We start from the raw sequence: 21312 nt of genomic DNA, 5'->3' as shown, positions 1-21312 counted from the left end.
CTGCCCATAAAACCAGCCAGCTGGCTGGATCTCTGCTGGCTACTTTCTTCTCCTCTCATTCATTGTGACCTACACCTAAGGATGTTTTTCACACTGCAGACCCATGGAAAAGGCTCTCATAATCTTGTTAAAGGCTGGCATACTTGACTTGCACTACAGAATCCTGCATTTGTCTCCCCAGGGAAATAAACATTTTAAAGAGCCTTTGGACTTCAAAAATGCCTTAGACAAATACAATGGTCACCCTAGTAATAAGTGAATCAGTTTTCTGCTCCTCACAAAAATGTCTACAGCCAGGAATTTGGATTTTATGTGCCCTTACACAAACTCATCTACAGTTTGTTTTTTTTTTATTGCTCACATGTTCTCAAGGGAAAGCAATTTCTCTTTCAAGCAGCAGTGACTTTAGGAAGTCAAAGCATCCAATTGCTAGAGGAGGGTTTACTTTACCTCTCATCACTGAAACCCTGCTGTGGAATACAATCTGTTTTCAGAAGAGCAGAGAGGTGAAGGACAAAAACAAATGGCAATTACTCAAAGCCTGTGAAGAGCTTGGAGACTGGTATTCTCTTGCATCTGAATTAGGGCAAGAAAATACACTGGTCAAAATGTTGCCAAGGATAATGCTCTAACACTGAGCAGACTGAAATTTGTCTTGCTGTCATGGAGAATATTAAGCAATAATATAATACTAGGTAACATTTGCATTTATGGCTGCTTTTTAAGAAAGACTGAACCAATTTTTTAACTCTCCTTTAGGACAGATGTTTGGCAAGGACATGATAAAATATTCACAGTTTGCACTGCTAACTCTAATTCCATTATTTCATAATTAAAACATTTCTTGCTACTTTCAGAACATTGCCATACTGGTGAAACAAACTTCTGAATTTGCCCCTTGACTATCTACTTGAAAAAGAACTGCATTTCAGTCCAAATTCATGCAACACTTTTCTTAGGGATTCCACCAGTCCAAAATGTAACACATTTAATCCATATTAGGGTATTTGAAGCACCAGGAGAAATAAACCACAGTATTTTTCATTATCATAGTTGCTAGAGAAGCACTGTCTTTAGCATTAGTAAAAATAAGTTGGCCTAACAATACTTTTATAAACACAGTGACTCTACCACAGAGAACCTCAAACTCATATATATCTGCAAAATTTCCAATTACAGAAACTGAAACTCCAATGATAATTGCAATACTATTGGAAATTATTTACAAACTTAACGTGTAGGTATCTACAAATAGAAGCACTTGTGAGATCTGCTGATAGAAACTATGCCCAAGCAAACAGAAACGTGTTTGGAACCTGGTAGCAGTTTGCCATAAAATAAGAAAATAATCTCTTTGTATAGGAAGTTAAATGTGGGAGCAACTTTGTGGCCTTCACTAATTCTTAGAGTGTGACACACGAGTCCAGGCCTGCTTAAAACATAAACTGCATTAATGTAATTCAGTTTCCCAAGGTCAGGAGGAGTTTATTTCCAATGCCTTGCTCTTAACAGTGCTGTCGTACAACATGAAATAACAGCACCACATATCAGCAGGTCCTGAATTTCTTTTGAAACACAAAGGCCTGACAATGAATCTCCTTCTCAGGAGCTTAATATATTGTTTTCACTTGCATCTTCTTTATTGTAGCTCTTTTATACCTGTACTTCAATTGCACATGGCATCTTTCCTTTATTGAGGGCTGCAGTTAATCAGCTGGTTCCATAAAGCACCGCATAAATTCTGTTTTATGAATTCTTTGTCACAAGAATGTAGCCAAATGCCTCATGTCCCAAGACTCAGCAGTAACACATCACCTTTGCACAGCCTTGCAAAACCATATGGAAATTACAGCAGCCCATGAACAGAAACTCCTCAATCACCTTTACTGTGTTAGGGATGGTAAGGAAAAAATAGAAACCAGTGATGTTTAACAGACACGTCTTAAAAAAGAGTGAGAAAAAGAAAGAGAGAGAAAATCAGCCTGGGTATGAGTGGATAGACATTTGCAAGGTTGCCTTTCAATTCAAGAACCTTGGCAGTGTGAAGTGCTGCCATGAGCTCTCATTTTCCAAAATCCCTTACAAGTAGCAGATGTCTTTCCCCTTTCCTCAAATTCCTCATTCATTTCACACCCTAAACTATATGATTATGAGAAAAAAATCTAAAAAAATTACGTGCAAAAATATTTTTTTTCCACTTAATGCATACTGAGAGAATTGACTTAAAGCTGTATTTATATTATCATTTAAATACCTATACAGGCTTCTTTCTCCCTTTAGCTTCTCCAAAGCAGCAGTAGCAAATCTTTTCAGTAGTGCTGTAGAGTTAGCTTTTAGGAGACAGGACTTTTTACTAAGTGTTTGTGTCAAGAGCAAAGAAGTCTGTGACAGGAATGGCTCAGCTCTAGACTAAAGCAGTGAAAAACTCACTCAGTCTCTTATTTCATCTTGGAACTCTCTCTGATAGAGCATGGCTGATATGAATATACAAAAAAAGCTCCAGACAAAGTCTTACCAATGTCCTGTCAAGAATTGCCAGTATTTCTGGAGATGCCCCTCCTGACATCCCTGAGGTTTAAATGTCTTTTTCACAGCCCAGAGCTGCTCACAGTTATTCTGTGACCAGCAGCACAACTGAGTCCTTTCCTCCTCCAGACATTTCTAACCAAGGAGCACTTAGACAAAGCAGATGTTCACATTATTACACCCCAAGTGTATAATTATGCACTTTGTGCTAATGAACTTCTTCCCATTTCTATTGCTCCAGCTCCCAAGGACATCCAATTGAAAATACAAAAAGGAACTTTTTTTAAAAAAAAAGTGAAATACTGTCCAGTGTTTTTTGCAAACAACTCGATTTCTTGGCATAATGTAAACTGAACAGATAACAATTCCTTCCACTTGCTTGTTTATTGAAAAATCTATTTTAATCATTTATTGCCTTCAGGGTAACAGCATTCTCAAATGCACTTACTCTATACACTATACAGCATAATCCTCATACAATTAAAAAAATAAATCAAAATAGTTAAAAGTTATATTTACTGGTAAAAACCTGTGCTTTAAAAATTCTGATCTTGTAATTTTTTTTTTGTTCAGAACTTCTTATTGCTCATGGGATTTTACTAAATTGAGGAAAATGATTAATATATAAGCTTCATGTACCAATCTCAAATGTACAATATCAAGATTTCTAGGAAAGATTTTTTTATTTGTAATGTCCAGAATGCTAGTGTCAATATTTAAAATGAAAGGGAAGCATGATATATAGTTCATGACACTGGTTAGTTTTGTGCCTTTGGCAATTTCCCTCAAACTGAGTCTCCACTGCCCACCAATAATCTAATTTAGAGATAAGAAACTTCATATATGAGATGCTTCTTCCAGTGCCTCTGCAGCCCATCAGGCTCAGAGGAAAGAACTGCAAACGTGGGAAGGATTTTTTTTACACAGGCCAATCTCACTGCACTTTGTCCCCCAAGTCTCAGTGCTGAGGCATCCCTCCAGCACATTTCCTGCTAAGAGCTTATGGAAAACACTGAATTCACAGGGATGGTTTGCAGACCTTGAGTTTTCCATGCATGAAACCCAAGGTTTGTTTGTTTTGTTTGGTCCCATCCCGAAAACAGAAGATTCTGCAGTTCCAAACTTATTTCTGGTGTTTTTCCTGGGTTTCATTTCAACCAAACAGCTCAGGCAGGAGCTAATTAATCCCTTTGTGAGAACAACGAAACAGAATGAGGTGCCTTTTTCTTTATATAACTATTCTTTTAGCCACACCTGAATGTTATTGTATAACATTACCAGAGGATGCAACACACTTGAGAAATAGGTGGGCATTGCTTTTTCAGAGCTAGTTATTACGGAGATAAACAACCATGAACCAGAACTGTTTGGAAAATCACGATAAAGAGAGAAATATGGATATTTTGTTGTCACTTCACAGTCCCAAATGAAGCCTAATTCTGGTGATCTCAACCAAGATGCCCAGGATTTTTCAAAGTATGGTATCCCTTTTGCTTTTCCTTTTGCATCCTTAACTCTCCATGGACATTTGAAACCTTTTCAAGAACTGAGAGCTTAAATCTGAATTTCAGTCGTGAATGATCAACGAGGCATTTATAACATGCAACTTGCTGTCTGGAATGACAGTGACATGATTTTATTTTACCCAGTTTTCATTTTTCCTGCTGGCAGGGATTCCCTGATAAGCAAGTACTTGCTGCTACAGACTGTACTTAAAATTTGGACAATTTCTGACTGTTGTCTGTGCCTGATAACACCTGAACCCCAACTATCTTTGTAAACAAATAGAAAAATAGGTCACAATGATAGTAAAATCACATTCAGACAAGCAAGATGGAGCCAAGACTATAAATTATTCAATCCAAACACATAGTGATACCATTGTATAGTCTCATAAAGGAAAATGTTTCCCTATAAACACAGCCTTCTAAACTATTAATGAAATTGGAATACAATATTATGGAAATGTAGTTCAGACCAAGTTTGAAAATCAGGACCGAGTAAACAGATTGCTTAAACATAATCTTAACCACTCTCTATGTTATTATTAATTAGAAATATTATAAAAGCTTGTCTGAAGGCTTTCAGGGTCTAAGAATTTATAATTCAGCTCCAAATTTGAGATTTGACTGTCCAAGCTGATCCCAAGGACTGCTCCAGAGAGGCTACATCAGGAAACCTGCAGGGAAGGTCAAACTGCAATTTTTAGTGACCAATCCAGTTTTCAGAGTTTGACCCTGAATCTTAGAAAAACACTAAATATTGTAACATGGATATTTTAATATTTGGGGCATAAAGATCTATGGTGGTTGCCTAGAAGCTTCTCCATTATTTATTTTTTGTGTTGCAGGGTATTTTAGTGGTTTTGTGTGCATGTTGGACTCCTGTTTGACAGAGATGGGCCTGAGCCAAATCATTCAGATTTTAGTAATTTAGTAAAGATTCTCATTCTAGTCCACATCTAAGACAGCTACTTCAGAGAAAACAGATAACATTATTTTTTGATTTACATGCAGTCCATTAAACTGAATTACAAAAAAATGCAATTCTTCAGAGGCAAATTAATGTAGAAAGGTCCCTGTTGGGTCAGTGGAAACTATAAAATATGCAAGGATATATATTTGGAATGAGGTGGTGATATCACAAATGCCATCTTCCTTCTTCTGCACTAATAAAGAATTAGAAATTGAAAAAACCAAGAACTAATTTGCCACAATGCTGCATAAAAAGTTACAACCTGTCTGGAATGATCAATTAATCTCTAGGCTATATTCATTTATACCTCTATAGACACAGAATAACTTAACCCAAAGTAACTAGCTCAACACTGTTGATAGAACTGTTCCAGATTTATACTGGAATAACTTAAGAAACCAAAAGGAAAAAAGAAAAACAAACAACCCAGAAACTGGAAACAGATGTATTTGAAACACCCTAAGTCTTGTTTTCCACTGTGTTTCACTGAAAAGGTTTGGGGCTTTTTTTCCCCTCACACTGGGATGTTTTACCTTTAACACCACAGTGATATGCACTATAATTTATTTCATTGTCAGGTTTCCAGAGATTTTTCAAACTTCTTTTTGGAATAAATGTGAGGGAAATACTCCCAACAATGCATAAATCAATATCCATGAGAAAAAGCTATATGGAACCAGTCTTATTTATTTGATTTTGTTTATGATGAGAGAAATTTTAGTGCTCTAATTATCATTATCAGCACACAAACACCTGCTGTTACTAGATGGTGTTTCTATTAACACAGTGTGCCACTTCAATAGTTTTTTGTTGGCAATCCAAAATCAAATTACTTCTTGTCTGAAAATTATTGTTACTTGCTGACACAAAGTGTTTACTATGTCTGTCATTTTCTAACCTTTTATTTATGCCAGAAAAGGAAATCAATAGCCATTTAAACTTTTTTTTTTTAATGCTGTTTATGAAACTAACAACCATTGAGCTGTCTTAGTGTGCTCTCACTGGTTTTGTGGGTTTATGCATCCCAGTATCCTTTGGGATCCTGTATCCTTTGTGTGTCCAGGTGGGAAGTTGTCTGCAGGGTCAGTGATCCAGGTGATGCCCACACTGCCCTTGGGACCCTTTTAGATTTGGGTTCTGTATCAAATTTAATGTGGAACCACAGCTCCTGGTTACATGGATAAGACCCACAAAATCAATTTTTTCAATATTATTTCTATTTTAGCAGGTGACCACTCCAGGGGAAGGGGTGAAACCTGTATTTACTGCTAAGCCTGGGTAAATTAACTGCTATAAATGCTTGAGAAAATGTAAGACTTGACTCAGCCTCAGAGAGATACCAGGGATTTAACACAGCCTTAAAAGTTCTCTCTGCAAAGATTTCAAAAGGATTGAAAAGAATACCCTACTGTTTTTAATATAATTACACCACAACACAGTTATTTTTATGCAGTTCCTGTCTCCTGCTGCCATCTGGGATTAGTCCTTATTTAGCAATGATGAGGAATTATGTCTCATGTCCTAGTTCAGCCTTGAAAATTATGTCAGGAATTTTGGCTCAACGTGATTCTCTTGCCATGATAGCCTGTTAAAGAGATGCATTTACCAAAAGGGCAAATCCTGCTGACAGGGATGTTGCTACTGCACTCAGCATCCTCTCAGCAAGCACCTGAGAGCAGCAAAGTGCTGCCTGCTCCTCCCTTCTGCCAGTGCTGCCTCTAAAGCAGATGTTGTCTGCTGTATTTTGGAGCCTGCTATAATTTGATCAAATCCATAGAAGATCATGCCAAAAAGTGACAGCTAGTCAATGGATGGTATCATCCCTAACTTGTTATCTGTCTGGGGCCTGCTGCAATCAATGCTTTTGTGCCAAGTTCCAAACCCTTAGAGCCAGATCAAAACACAACATTTCTACAGGGGACACTCCTGTCTCCTTTTCAAGTTCATGTCAAAGCAGCCTTCACATAGGCACCTGGGTGCTTTCTGTGCATAACTGCTGAAAGCACAAAAATATTTTAATTCATACTCCTTGGTAAAAACAGCATTAGGGCATCACAGATCCAACCCAAAATTTACTCTCAGGCCTAACCAAGTTTTTTTGGCTGATTTTCCTTTATGACACAATTATGATGGAAAAACCAGCAACCTGAAAATTTGCTTCTAATTCCCATAGTATGAATGCTTTGTACCTATAATTCAGAACATCAGTATGGGAATATTGAATGGTGGTGAAAAATCCAATAGTATTTGCTCAAGGTGAAAAGTGATTTTAGATTTGATGTTTGAAATCTCTCTATATTCCTCCTTAGGAATTTTGAGCTCTTAAATCGTACCATTTTGGCTGTTTGCACCTACATGCTAAAGTATGCTGCTCATATACTGGTGCAAGAGAAGTTTAGACTTGGTTATTCAATGATAAAGTTTGCAATTCACATTATGTGTTGTCTAATTATACAGTCCCAGTCAGTTGAATTTGGGAACAGGAAAAAACACAACTTTAATTCTATATCTGGCCTTTCCCCCATCAGCTCTTGCTTTTGTCCAGTGCACAAAAGGAAGATTCATGTGAGGTCAAGCAGCAGAACAGCCCTCAGCCACCACTGCTTTGCTCTTCTGATGCTTGCAAGAGCTTGATTTTGCTGGCTCAGTCTTGGAGCTATTGGCTTTTGCTTCCATGAGGAGTGGGTGACACCAACAGCCACCCATGGGGAGCAGAGCTATCTGTCCTTGCCTGCTTCCTGACTTTCTTTAATCAAATATTAATTGGGTGCAGTCATTTACTTCACTACTCACAAACAGTATCTTGCAGAAGTGAAAGAAAGTGAATCTTTCATGCTTTGGGGATGCTTTTCCATGCTTTTGGCATAAAGACTGATCTGCTTGTGTGGAAGCTTGCAGGCAAGGAAAATTGTATTGGTAATAGTAATTATTATTTACAGAAACTACATAACTGAGATTTACTTGAGCAAGTTCATTTCATCATGTAACAAATTAAGAAACTGAATTGCAGTATTCACACAGAAAATTTTGGAGCAAAAATATCAGATCCTGCATAGTTAGAGCTAACAAACCTACTATTTATTGATGAAGTCCAGAGGAAAAAACCCACCTGGCTTTCATGGGATATACTAAAGCTTTGAAACCTTAATTTTGGAATGCTTTTCTTTTACCATTCCCAGAGTTTGAGACTCAAGTAAGTAACTTAGAAATCTACCTGGAAATTCAGTGTCAGAAAGAGCCTTTTTTCAAATCTAAAGCCACAAAAGGAAACATTTCCTGACAAATCTGCACCAATTTCAAATCAACCATGTTCATGACTCAAACTTCATCTTCATAAACTTTAAAATTATGTACTCTGCAGTGATGAAAATCTGTGAACAGCAATTTGAAGCTGAAATATTTGCTGAAAGTGGATTTCAAGACTTTAAATTCTTTTAGTTGTCAGTCATTCAGACACAAGAAGTGATACAACTCATTTGGGAAACAAGACTGTGGTTTCTTCCAATGAATTTCATGCACTGAGTGCTCTTTTTATATAGGAAAGGAACATCAGACCTTCTCATCCATCACACCCAATAGGGCTGGTAGTTAAATGCTACAATTCATACCCTAAACAATGTAGATTCTTGATCAAGCTTGCCAAGACCTATTCTGCAACTTAAAAATGTTCCCTTGATTCTCCTTAGAAATTTAAACAACACTTGGCATATTTGAATATATTTCCTTCTGCCTATTGACCTTATATTCCCTTTATCAAGATAATAAAATTTCCTGAGAAGTTGCCTTGGGCATTTCTGCAAGGTCAGAAGCACACAATGCACAGACAGGGATAAACCTACTTTGAATTACTGCATCCACTCATGCTCCAGTGGCTCTGCAACCCTGATGGCAACAAATGAAGTCTGGTGTGCTGGGAGTACAGCACTCTGAGAGCCCAGAAAGGGTATGGTCAGAAAGAGCCCTGACAGGCTGTTAAACATTTACCACCCTGCCTGAGCACCTCCACCGCTAACACAGACCAAACAGCACTCACAGAGCAACGGGGGAAGCTGACAGAACCACATTATTGCAACCACAAATTCACACCTGCCAAGAGACAGCCCAGCCATTGCACTGCGTTGGTGTTTTGATAGAATGAACGGCACATTCAAGGCAAGAATCTCTCCACTTGCCAGGAGCTTCTGAAGAAATGAAACAGTTTGTTTCTTATCTGAACTTATTTGGGGTGGGTTTTTTGGAAGCTTCATTTGGTATAAAAATAAGTTCTGCTTGATGAGGACTCTACTTACTATTGCAAAGAGGTACCTGAGAACAGCCAGCAGACAAGGTTCTGTGCCTTAAATAATTTCTGTCACTTAGAGACAGAAATCACTAGAGTTTCTAGTCCTTTACTTTTGTTGAAATTATAGCCTTATTCATTGTACAGTGCTAAATCAAAGGGCATACACACTCTGGAAGGGCAGCTAACCTCAGGGCAGTTTACAGCTCAACCTCTGTCTCTGGGTAGCCAAGTTGAAAATCAGCAGCTATCATAGAAGCATATTGTAAAGCTGGGATACTGCTGTGAATTATGAAGCATATCAAGTGTTTGGATAAATCAAAGGAATCTAAATGGGCTTAAAACAGCAAAAAGTAAAAGCATTAGGGCTTGTCTCCTTTTCCAAAATCTTCCATTAGTACCTTCACAGAGACCTGTTTTCTACCTCTCAGACACAGATTCAAAATTCCATTTAAGAAAATGAAGAACATGATCCTGCCATCTCCTCAAAGATTTAACTTTATGGTAGAAAGATTTTATTGTTGTTACTTGCCATTAAAGGTAATAATTCTGGTGTAGTTTTCTTTTGCTTGCATTGCTGCTATTTTAAAAATGTCTCCATAGCAGCAGTTAGCATTGCAAAAGGAATTCCAATTTTTAACATGATTATTAGTCTTCATTTCCATCCTCAAAGCTGGGATGTTTTCGAAGGAGCTCAGGGAGGAGGAAGGAATAAGACTCAGACATCACAGTCCATTGTTACCTCTGAGCACATACACTTATTAGATTGCTTTCCTTTGATGCTGCTGCCAATTTTATTCACAAGCGTATAAAAAAAGGTCATGACATTTAGAATTACACTACTTTGGAAATTAAATGTTCCTTTAAATTTTTAATTTCTGAAAGTAATTTATCATGGAATAATATTTGAATATGGTTGAATGAATGTGTAAAGATTAATGCAAACTTTCTTCAAACTGCAAGTTCACAACCACATATGTTTAACCTTGTTGTGTAATAGGCATAAAAGCGTTGATATGTGAGCTTGAAGAGCTGCATTTCCATTTTGCTGGAAGCACTTGCACTGTTATTCTCCTTACTATTTTTCCATTGGCATGTCTGTATAAGGCATGAGGTTTAGCTCTCAATCATTTTCTACTTAACGTTACACTTCACAAAGCTGGCAACTAAATAAGGGAGCAAAAAATGAATCCCAATGGTCTGCAGAGTTTTTTCACATGAATTTTTATGTGAGAAATCAAACTACTGATTTTTAGGCTAATTCAGCAATATTAATGATATAATTGCAGCATATGAGAAAATAATTTTGTGTGAACACTAGAGAAAGCACAAAGATACCAGATAACTAACATAATAATAATAATAATAACAAAAACAACAACATCATCCTTGTCACCAGGGCAATGGCAGGAGCATTGCTAGTTCAAGTTTGGCCTCTTGAAAAGCCCTCAGGAAAGTTGCTCTGCAGATCACCCAATTCATTAAATTAATGCTTTGTTGGCTGGAGTTAAAGTTTGAATCAGGCAAAACAAAAGCCTGGGTTTCAGAATACATATGCCCTGTCAAATTGCATTTATCAAGATAAGGGTTATTAGAATCTTTTTTCTCTTGTGTGAATGAAATTGTAAGCTTGAAATGTCACTGAAGATTTATTAATCTGATACTCCTTCTGATAAGGGCAAAGAAATAGAAAGGGCAGAGAAAAAGAAATATTTCTTGTAGCCTGATAAGGACTACAAGAAATAGAAAATATGAATAAGGCAATTTATCAGCGGGCATTCTGTAACCAAAAGACTCAAGCCACACAAAGCGATAGTACAGTTATATATTGATCTCAGAACACTGCCATCTACAACACTTGGTCAAAGTTTGAGAGCTGTGCAGAAGAATGTCTACAATTTTCAAAAAATGATACTAAACCTGAATTTTCAAACAGTAGGCTGGAGTAACACTTGTTCTAGAAAGTAGATGGAGGCCTAAAGTATATTTTCTTTTCTACTTTCTTTTACAACTTTTCAATATTTCCATTTGAAATATTTTCATTTAAAATAATTCAGTTCATTAGCCAGGATGTAGTTCTCCTATGATACTCTCTCAAGTAGGAGTTAGTTTTGCAGCAATCAAGGTGTTTGAAAGCGCTGCCTGTTTAGAAAATGATTAGTTGTACCACACCTCTTTCTCAGAATGCCTTACATAGAAAATATGCCAGTTAAGAAAAGTCTTTCTTACATTTTTATAAGAACACAGCAGGAGCCAAATCATCTGCCATGATTTCATTAACAGTTCAACTTACCAGTTTTCTCTGTCTTGTGTTTTAAACTTTCAGGTCCTGGCAGGCAGGGGCAGGGCCCTTCACATCGAGCTGTGATGGTTTTGCCAGAAGTACAGGCATGGAACTCCATCTTGCACTAGAAGCATAAAAAAACCCAAGAATACTATTTAGGACAAGATATAAAATTGCAGCTGTTGGTTAAATGAGAAATTGTGTTGCCATTAATGACATTGGATAGATTGCAAAACCTCAGTCTCTACTGCAAATACTTTTATAAGATAACAGTGACTGTTACAAGCCTTTGTTGTTTGTATTACCTACATTTTAGTTCTGACTTTCCTCAAGAGCTTTGAGCCTGTGTAGGTGCCCTTTCCTCAGTGACTGCCCCATGGATATTTCCCCATTCTGTGCCCAGCAGCACCAGCGGCTGGACACTGGACTAATGCAGTAATAAAATGAAGCGAAAGAAAACAGCATAGAAACACAAATGTTCCCTTTGGCTTGATACCTAGTGAACCAAATTCAGCTCCATTTTTTGTCCTCTTCAAGCCCTGCTTTTATGAGACAAGAATCCATGGGCTTTTTATACACAGGGGAGTGCTGCCTGTGGTGCCCAGGCTGGAGCTCCTCCCTGCAGGGATTGCCCCCTGCCAAGGAAAATGGGAATGCTGAGCTGCAAAATCCTTTTGATCTGAGTTTTATTGAAGATGATGATTCATTTAAAAGCAGGCCAACATGTCTACACAGTGGGACAGGACGTGTTTTGACACAGCTGAAGGACACAGAGCCTGGACCATGGTGTTACCATGGGGGATGCAGAGGGCAACTGGAGCTCACTGGGCAGCAGCCACTGCTGAAACCCACAGCACCATGCCCTGCAATTCTGGTACAGGGGGAGCCAAGAGAATGGATGTTGTTACAAGATAAACACCTCCTGCTTTGAAAGTACTGCAAATACCTTGGCTTTGCCTGTGTTTGTTTTTTGTTAGAAGGGCTCATCGTGGCCCAAGCTTTAATCTAGCAGCAGGGGACCATTGTGCTGTGCCTACATCCCATTCTGTTGACATTATTCCCCCACCATCCTCAACTTCAATGCATCAGGGTGATTCTGTGCTCTCTGTGATGTCCTGCCCTTCTCATTTAGAAAATGCAGGGCCACACACAAGCTTGCAAGTGTGCAAGCTGAGCTTTGCACCAATTTATCCCAAGACTGAAGGGAATATATGTACTTATTTTTCAAATGTTTGCTCCATAAATACATTATGCACAGAGCACAAAGACAAGAGAGAGCACATCAGAAGGAAAGGAGAACAGGAGAAAGGACAACACTGAGTGCAGTCCTGAAGGCAATGACTTTCTGCAGAATATTTTGATAGTCAATGTGTTATTGAGAACACAGGCATAAATCTTCTTCCTGCAGCTGGAGTTGATCATTTAATCCCTTACAGAACATCAATTACTTACATATTTTATTATGCATAATAAATGTAAATTATGTATCTAAGCATTAGCAATTATACTTCAAATACCAACCTTTAAGATGGCACCAGCCTATTTCAAGCCTGTGCAGTTAAGAAAGGAAGAACTTTATACTCAGAAACATCAAGGCAAGTTTTCTCTCAGCTTTCCAGACAAGTGATAAAAATGACACCCAAAAAGCTAAACACAAACCAAAAAAAGAAACTGCTTAAATGGGTTGTATTATCTGAGGGCAAGGAGGAGAGCTCAGCTTGAAGATCACAATGCTGCAGTCATTACTCACATGTGAGTAAGATTACACCCATGATTAACCACATTATATTCCCACCGTGCTTTTTTGGGATGTTTGGTGTTGGAGGATGAAGATTAAAGAATTCTATCATTTTAAATACTAAATTAGGTTAGTACTAAATACTTTTCAACAGCTAATCACTGTATGCAGCTCTTTATTCCTTCCCTAGAGGAAAACATGGAGATCTCTTACTTTGCATGTGATGGTGTGCTTACTCACTGTAAAAACCTACATGAGTAGCTCAACTTTGGATTTAATGACTTTGCCTAAGCCTCAGTAAGTGATATTCAGAGGCAGAGTGGCCACAGAGGATGTCTTGTGGAGCAATAATGACTTTTTGGATTATTCTGCCGCTGGACCTACAGCATATAAGGAGCCTGCTGGCTTTCTCCAGACCATGGACAAAAAAATTATACACTGTGCTTGGAAAAACTCTCAGTCTTTCACACCAAAAGGACATTATACATTTTGCAGACATAAGTCACAAAGCTCCTTGCAGTGACTGTGCACAGGACTCTGTGGGAGCAGCCCCACAGTTTGGGGCCAGTCCCTCTCATTTCAGGGGACTCATTTCGCTACTGATGTGATTGGATGTGCCTCAACTCTCTGCTCAGCTGCTCTAGTAGAGCTCCCTGGGTCGTGCAAGCTTTGTATTTTTCTGCAGCCTCCCTGGTGTGTGAACTGCATTTGTTTACTCTGAACCCCAAGGCCCACATAAGCATCTCTAAACTATTTTACTGCAAATGGAAAAGCAGCTCTGTTATTTGTTGCTAAATGTACATGGAGATCAATAAAGTATATGAGGGGAGAAATGGTTGAACATATTCATGGAAAATTCATAAATTAATTTATTCAACTAAGATGTGGGAAATTACTGCAGAGTGTGTTTTGGTTAAAGTGTTCCCCTGAGAATCCACTACTCGTATAATGATTTCCTCTTTATTGTCAGTGAATCTACAGCAATGTGTTTTGCATAAGCATTCACATTTGAGGGAGAAAGAAAATAGCTACATAAAATTTATTCCTAGCTATTTTATTCTTGTCTGTTAGTCTCCAGCCTCCAGTCCCTGCTAGAGGAGAATCTAGATTTCTTTTTCTTTTTTTAATGATATAACAACACAGTGTATCTCTGCCTTTATTCTGGCTTTCAACTTCTGGCAGTCAGGTTTTGATCTAACCTGCAAGTAAGTAATCCTGTGGAATAAGTTCCTGTGATCTTTTCTGCAAGGGTGTGTATTTGAGTACTGAATGTGCTCATGGACAGCTTGGCACAGCCCAGTGCATAAATGCTGTGAAGAGCTTTGCATCCAGACACAAGCAACTCACGGATTTGCTTACAACACAGCCAGGTACAGCAGCACATCCCAGCCCTGATGGCACCTTTCAGTGGCAAAGCAGAGTAAATGAGATGTAACAGGATGCCCCAGGGAGCCTGGGACATTCTGTGTGATTGATTCACAAGCCAAAAATCAATAACTGAAAATTTCTTGTAGTCACACTAATACAGGAGAAAGTGCTAGGTTCCAAACTTCTGTTGCTTCTATTGTTAATTTAATGTGAATTAACCAGGAGGGTATGTAGGAATTAGCAGACAATATACATGACAAAGATAAACATGAAATCTCATTTGAGAAAGAGTGAGCACTGAAACAGGAGGTTAAATTTTATAATATACTAATTAAGCATTAAACTCCTGAGATGTTACATCATATTAATGGCAGTGTCTCTAAACCTGTTGTTGAACAGTGCTCTTGCCTGGAAGACACTGCATTTTTAGCACCCTATAGCTTTTTACATTTTCACCAAGAATGATTTCAGTGCAGAGTTTGTTTTATGGTGCATCTTTTGTTCACTCACAATATGTCTCTTCGAAACTACACATACAAATAACAAAAGCTCATTATTTTCTACCTTATCTTTTACCCAGTAGCTGCCACAGGCAAAAGCTAAAATTTCCTAAAATTATAGCACGTATATATTTTTAGTCCAGAGTTTCTTGGTATCAGTAGTGTTCCCTACCTATCTGTCTTAGCAGATAATTAGAATCCATTGGAATTCAGACACCCCTTTGAGAGGGGTTGTTTGTTTACAAGCTTTAGAGCTGTGCTTGCCACTGCTTCCTTAGCTGGGACTCTTATCACCATTTCTTTATAAGCCTCTCCTTCCAGTTTTCATCAGATGGAAAACAAAATACAGTATTTGGAACACACTCAGATCAAGTGTGTTTTTTAAAAAAAACATGTCACAGTAAAAAAAGGTTCAGTATCTTTTCTACAAATCCCAAAAGAAATGTCAGATGATGCACTCCCATTGCTGAACATATACATTAAGTTTTAATGGGAATTCTCCAAACTTTTCAGGCTCTGTAAAACCTGAAATCCTTAAATAAGGATTGAGAGACAACAGTCAACCACATGAATTCGTGTTCATTAAAAACCAGACACTAATGTGATGTCTGGAGGTGAGTCTCAGATTCTGGGCTGAGGACAGGGCTGTGTGGTCCCTGAGCACTCCCTGCCCTGGGTTCTGCTGCCTTTTTGCTGCTCTGCAAACCAGAGCCCCCCTGTCCTGGGTGCTGGGAGGGAGGGGGCTGCCCTGGGACACAGCAGCTCAGGGGGGCACTGAGCCAAGCCAATATGGGCCAAGCTCTGTCCCCAGTTCTGGCCACTTGGACGGGCTGTCGGGTGCCAGTAGTGGCTGTTCCATGGCCAGACCAACACCTGGTGTCTGCTGCAGTCATCTCATTTCTCTGGGCACCCTCCTGCTCACAGAGCACAGCTCCCCACTGCCAGCCCTCCTGCCCTGCACATGCACTGCTCCAGGATGGGATTGGCTCGTGCTATTGCCACAAAAATTAAAGGGAGGCTGGTGGAAAAAATAACTATAATAAAAACACACCATTTTTTCCTCTTACAATAGCTACCAGGCGAGCACACTTAATCTTTGCAATAAAAGCTGTACAAAGATATCTTAAAATCCTGGAGCTCTAATTAGGAGCTATGTTCTCCTTATGAGAATACATAGTTGGTGTTGATATTAATGGGAGTTATGCATGCATACCAGTGGTGGAATAAACTCTAATTAACACAACCAATCTATTGTGTAAATACATATTAAAGGCTTTTAAAAATGTGTGCTAGCTCTAGCTTTGAAGCAGATGTTATAGCTGATAGGCTCAGAAATTCCCGTCTCTGCAAGGAGTGACATGAAGGACCTTGTTATATCTCAGGTAAACAACAAATATTTGAGAATGTCTCTCACTGCACAAGCAGCTGATAGGCTGGTGGTTCATAATCTGCTAGAAAAAGAGAACAGCATCCAGGTGAGGGTCAAGAAGACAGAGACCCAGGTCCCAGGACACTGATATTAAAGGGGCTGAACAGATTTATGCAGCCAAATGCAGTAACACCAAAAGGTCTCACAGAGCAAAGCTCCAAGGAGCAGAAATTGGTGCACACTGCACAGCTCTGCCCTCTGCAATCCTGCAGCTCTAATGAGGGACAGCTGCAGGACTTTGCCCTCTGAGGAAAATTACCAGGGAGCAGTAGGAAAACATGAGACCCCAGCAACCTTTAAATATCAGGGTAGGTCAGGCAGTCACATCAGCAACTGCATGTGCTCCAAGCACATGGCTCAGGTCCTCAAGACCAGAATTGCCAGGTTCAAGATTTTAAAATGAAACAAATTTTTTAATTATTAAAATTTTTAGCTGCCTTTTTTGTTAGATCCCAGTCACATACAATCAGAAAGTGTCATGTTTTTCATTATTACAGCATAATAGTGTTTAAACCACAAAGTACCATCTTTAGAGCAACAGGAAAGTCAGAGGGTTCATCTTCCAAGAAGAAACAATTGATTCTTGGGCTTCAGAAAAGAACAAGCTGAGTTGCATTTGGCAGCAATCATGCAATTCAGGATGGTAATAATTGCATATTTTGTGGCTTTGCATTACAATTAGAACTGTACACACCTCTCTAAAAATAGCCTGCAACTTCTCAGGAGGAGCACAACAGAAGGAGATCCTTCTTTTCATCAGCTAAAGACAGACTGACTTTAGAAAACACAGAGCTTGATTGCTCCATAGAGGGTCAGCTCTGCTCCTAAGTAGAGCTCATGACTTCATAAATAAATAAATAAATTTTTAAAAAATCATAAGGTAAATATTAAATACTTCATTAAAGAAAGAAAAAAAGAACAGTTTTCCAACGTGACTGATGGCTGAGGAGTTAGTAGCATGACTGCTTGTAGGCATGTTGAACCATCTCAGTGTTTGACTGGCAGGGCAGCAAACTAAGCAAATGACCCCGTACTTGTGTTGCTGCAAACTGCCCTTACAGCCAGAGCAGAATCAGCTAATTTGGGGACTTCTGGACAGGCCACCGAAGCACAAAATTCTGTTTTAATACAAGGCACATTGCCCCAAGAAACAAGTGGCAATCAGCTCAGTGTGAAGCAGGAAATTCTAAAAAATGCAGTCGATTGCGTGAGCTGGATGATATGGCATGCAAGGCCACAACACCATGTGGAGGTGAAGGACATTCAAGGGACATTTATTAATGCAATGTGACAATGAAAACAAATGGTTTCCTATTCTGTGATCAAGCAAGAAAACAGTTCCAAGCACCAAAATCTACTCATCATAAAGAAAGTGATTTTGTTTTTACAAGTAATTTAGATGCCAGTTCTGGAAACAACTAGGTCAAGGGGTGTGTGCGTGGGCATCTCTCAGTTGGTTTATCACCTTGTACGAAATTTGGGTCCTTATTGGAGAAGTACAGACCAAACAGAGCTGGAACTTGACACAGAAGAATCAATTCATAAGTTAAAACATTTGTGCAATGTTGATTTTAATTTTTCCTTCACTGTCTGATGAGACCACAATGAGTTAAGTGGGAAATGAAGACAAAGCACTTCTGTCCCTTATATAAATGAAGACACCCATCCCCCCTTCTCACTGAGATTTAACACAAAGCACCAGCCTGGCTTAGATCTGCAAACCACCCTGCTCTCCTCCCATTACATATAATGCAAAGGCTATGGCACTTTGATTTTGGTGACTATTTCAGAGTACCAAGGTCATCCTCACACTCTGGGCTGTACCAGCTGGTTCTTGTGCACAAATGCAGGAGTTGAGGCGCTGAGGAGATGATGCACAGTCACCCAACCCCCCATATTCTATACTCTGTATTCAGTCACAAAAGCTTTTTCTGCTAAATGTCCACTCTGCTGTCTCCCCGCAGGATTTGCAGGACAGGTCACTGATGATGAGCATTTCCTAGCTGCACATGGGAGTTTGTGCTTTCCAGCACGCTACTCTGCTGTATCTCAAGACATGGACTTTAAAAAATCACTTTCCTACTGCATTTGTTTTACTTCATTTCTGGATTTATATTGTATTGCTTTTGCCTCTATGAAATTATTCCCTATTCTAATGTCTCATAATCAGGAGCTGAGAGTTCATAGCTAATAGCACTATTCAAAGTGGAATGAAGCTACAATTTTTTTTCCCTTTAATAGACCAAAGCCATCTTAGATTAAAAGTAAGGAAAATCACAGAAAAACAATTGGAGATTTGGAGTGATCGATGCTGCTTGAAATGTACTTGCCATGTAATTGAGATGCATTCTCATTCTTATTCTGCAGCCATTTACTGATCACATGAGAAGGATGATTTGTCATTTTTACTTGCTCCAAATTACTAAAGGCAATTTAATTTCTCTCATGGAGACGACACATCAGATAACGTGAACATAATCAAGGGGTAACGATCTGTGGCTCTGTGCACACACTGCTGTTCCTGCTACCAGCTAAACAACCACCTGCGTATGGCAGAGGGGAGGCAACACCAGACACTCAGATCCCCAAGCACAGGGTCTCCACCCAGTCAATCACATTATAAACACAGCAATTTAGCTATGCCAGTGACTACACCAATTTAGATTTCAGATGAGGCAATGCTCCATCTACAGTTATTCCCATACCCATCTGTCCATACCTGGTACAAAAGCAGCAGCTGGTGACCACTATAAAGGGCAGGCATGTTCCCTGAAGGCTCTCAGGCAATTGGTATGGTGGCAATATCTCAGCACCCCAAAAATCTATCGACTCTCCCTATCAGTCAGTAATTGCAAAGTACTTTGTCTATATTTGCAGTTACTTTTGGGATGTATGATGCCCAACAGGATGTGACTGGGGATGGGATTCTGACCAATTATGGATGTATGGACTGAATATCAGGAAAAAAAAGTCCATATAAGTCCTGATATAATATCAGAATAAGCTCAACCTGCTCCCTGATGTATCAAAGTTTACAAATCAAAGTCAAAGAAAAGTTGCTACTATACCTGCTTCCCCTCTTGAAATGTTGGTGAATTAGTCTTGAATTTGTTCTATGCTGCCCATTTCTTCTCTGCATCCTTGCCACAAATACTGAGTAACAGCTGGAGTGTTGTTTTGCTCATTCCTGTTCCAGACCAGGTTGGATGTGGCTCTGGTCTAGTGACAGCTGTCCCCACCCATGGAAGGGTTAGAACAAGATTCTCTTTAAATTCCCTTACAACCCAAATCATTCTATGATTTTGCGGTCACAAAGTTTTCTGCTTCCCAGGGTCTGTGTTATAAAATTACTGGGGAGAAGGAGGAAGTAGCTGGAAACATCTCATAATCCATGGACAAACATCTGGGGGGCTCCCAGGAGAGACAGAGAACAAGGGTCAGACCAAGTGCTGTACTCTGGGCTCCAGAGCTCATACATCCTGCACTAGCAAGGATCTCTTAGAACTCACTGCACTTTTTTTCTAGAAAATGGTGGGAGGAAGAGGCTGGAGATACAGTAAAAGAATACCCTGGCTTGTTTGACAGCTTGGTGGTGCAGCAAGCAGCAAACTCAGGAGTTCAGTCGTGCTGCCAGTCACAGGCCAATCAAACCATCAAGTCTTGAAGTCCCTCTGCAAAACTGGATACATCAGGTTTTCCAGAATGTATGCTTGATTTTCAAATATTTTTCTAACCAAGCTTTGTCTTTGCATGCAAGAGGTGAAAGCCAGTCTGAGTTTTTCTGTTCCCAAGCAGCTCCTTGTTCCCTGATAATAGATTTCAGGAAGCCACAGGAACATTTATTCCTGCTCTCTAGAAGTTATCCCATCCTATCCATTACATCTATTAGATGAACTAGTTCACAGTAGGTTTGCACAGATTTCACTGACCACTGACCATGCTGTGGCCCCAGCAGCGTTCATTCCTTGTTACAGAGGTATGAAATGTATAGTGTCCAGCAAACTTCCAGCTCTCAGAGAGACTTTTTGTCTGTTGATTACAGACAGAGCAAACCTGAAGTGTAAGTACAAATATAAAATACTCAGCATCCTGTAGTACCCCTGCTCTGGTTGCTTTTAGATTAGCAACAAGAATGAAGTCCTAAGAATGCCAGCATGCTTTTTAATTGACTTCTCAGAATTTTTATTTTGTAATCAAAACAAAAGCCAAACAATCTCCAATGCTAAGAAGCACTGAAACAAAACATTTGACAGTTACTAGCAAAGAAGCTTTAGGAATGTCTTTTGGAGCATAGCAACCAAGGGAGAGTAAGCAGGCTTAAGCTTTGAAGTTAAAGCTTTCAGCAACATTTCTGATTTCTAAACAACACAATAGAAACAACAAGAAATTAAAAAAAAAAAAGGAAAAACCAAACCCCAGGCCTAGTTCAATGCTCACTGAATGGACTTGCTGTGAAAGACACCCCTACAAAGAAAGCAGAATTAGTCTGTTTGCTCAGAAATCAAGTACCCACAGCTAATCCTTTTGCAGTATTATCCTGTTTTGGCCTTTAATAAATCTGCTTTAAATTAAAGATGTACCCAAGCCAAGAAACACCTCCTTTGATGTTTCAAATGGCTCAAATAGGCTGTTTTCTAGAAAAAGCTCAAAATATGAATTCTGAAACTGAAAAAATAAAAGTTCTTCTCCTATGCTACAAGGCTGGCACCTCTC

The 21312-nt window shown here is 39.1% G+C and overlaps 1 protein-coding gene across 1 annotated transcript in view; it reads right to left on the bottom strand.

The window, feature by feature from the left end:
* SPOCK1 (SPARC (osteonectin), cwcv and kazal like domains proteoglycan 1) overlaps positions 1-21312 on the bottom strand; it is a 266346-nt gene that overhangs the window by 45704 nt on the left and 199330 nt on the right. Inside the window, 1 exon segment of the mRNA XM_031055173.1 lies at positions 11574-11688. Coding sequence (XP_030911033.1) covers positions 11574-11688 — 115 coding nt within the window.

Source organism: Geospiza fortis, unplaced genomic scaffold (genome assembly GCF_000277835.1).
Source record: "Geospiza fortis unplaced genomic scaffold, GeoFor_1.0 scaffold55, whole genome shotgun sequence".
In the NCBI taxonomy this organism is placed as follows: domain Eukaryota; kingdom Metazoa; phylum Chordata; class Aves; order Passeriformes; family Thraupidae; genus Geospiza; species Geospiza fortis.
The sequence above is the reverse complement of the archived record's forward strand: the minus strand, read 5'-3'. Positions and strand labels throughout refer to the sequence as shown.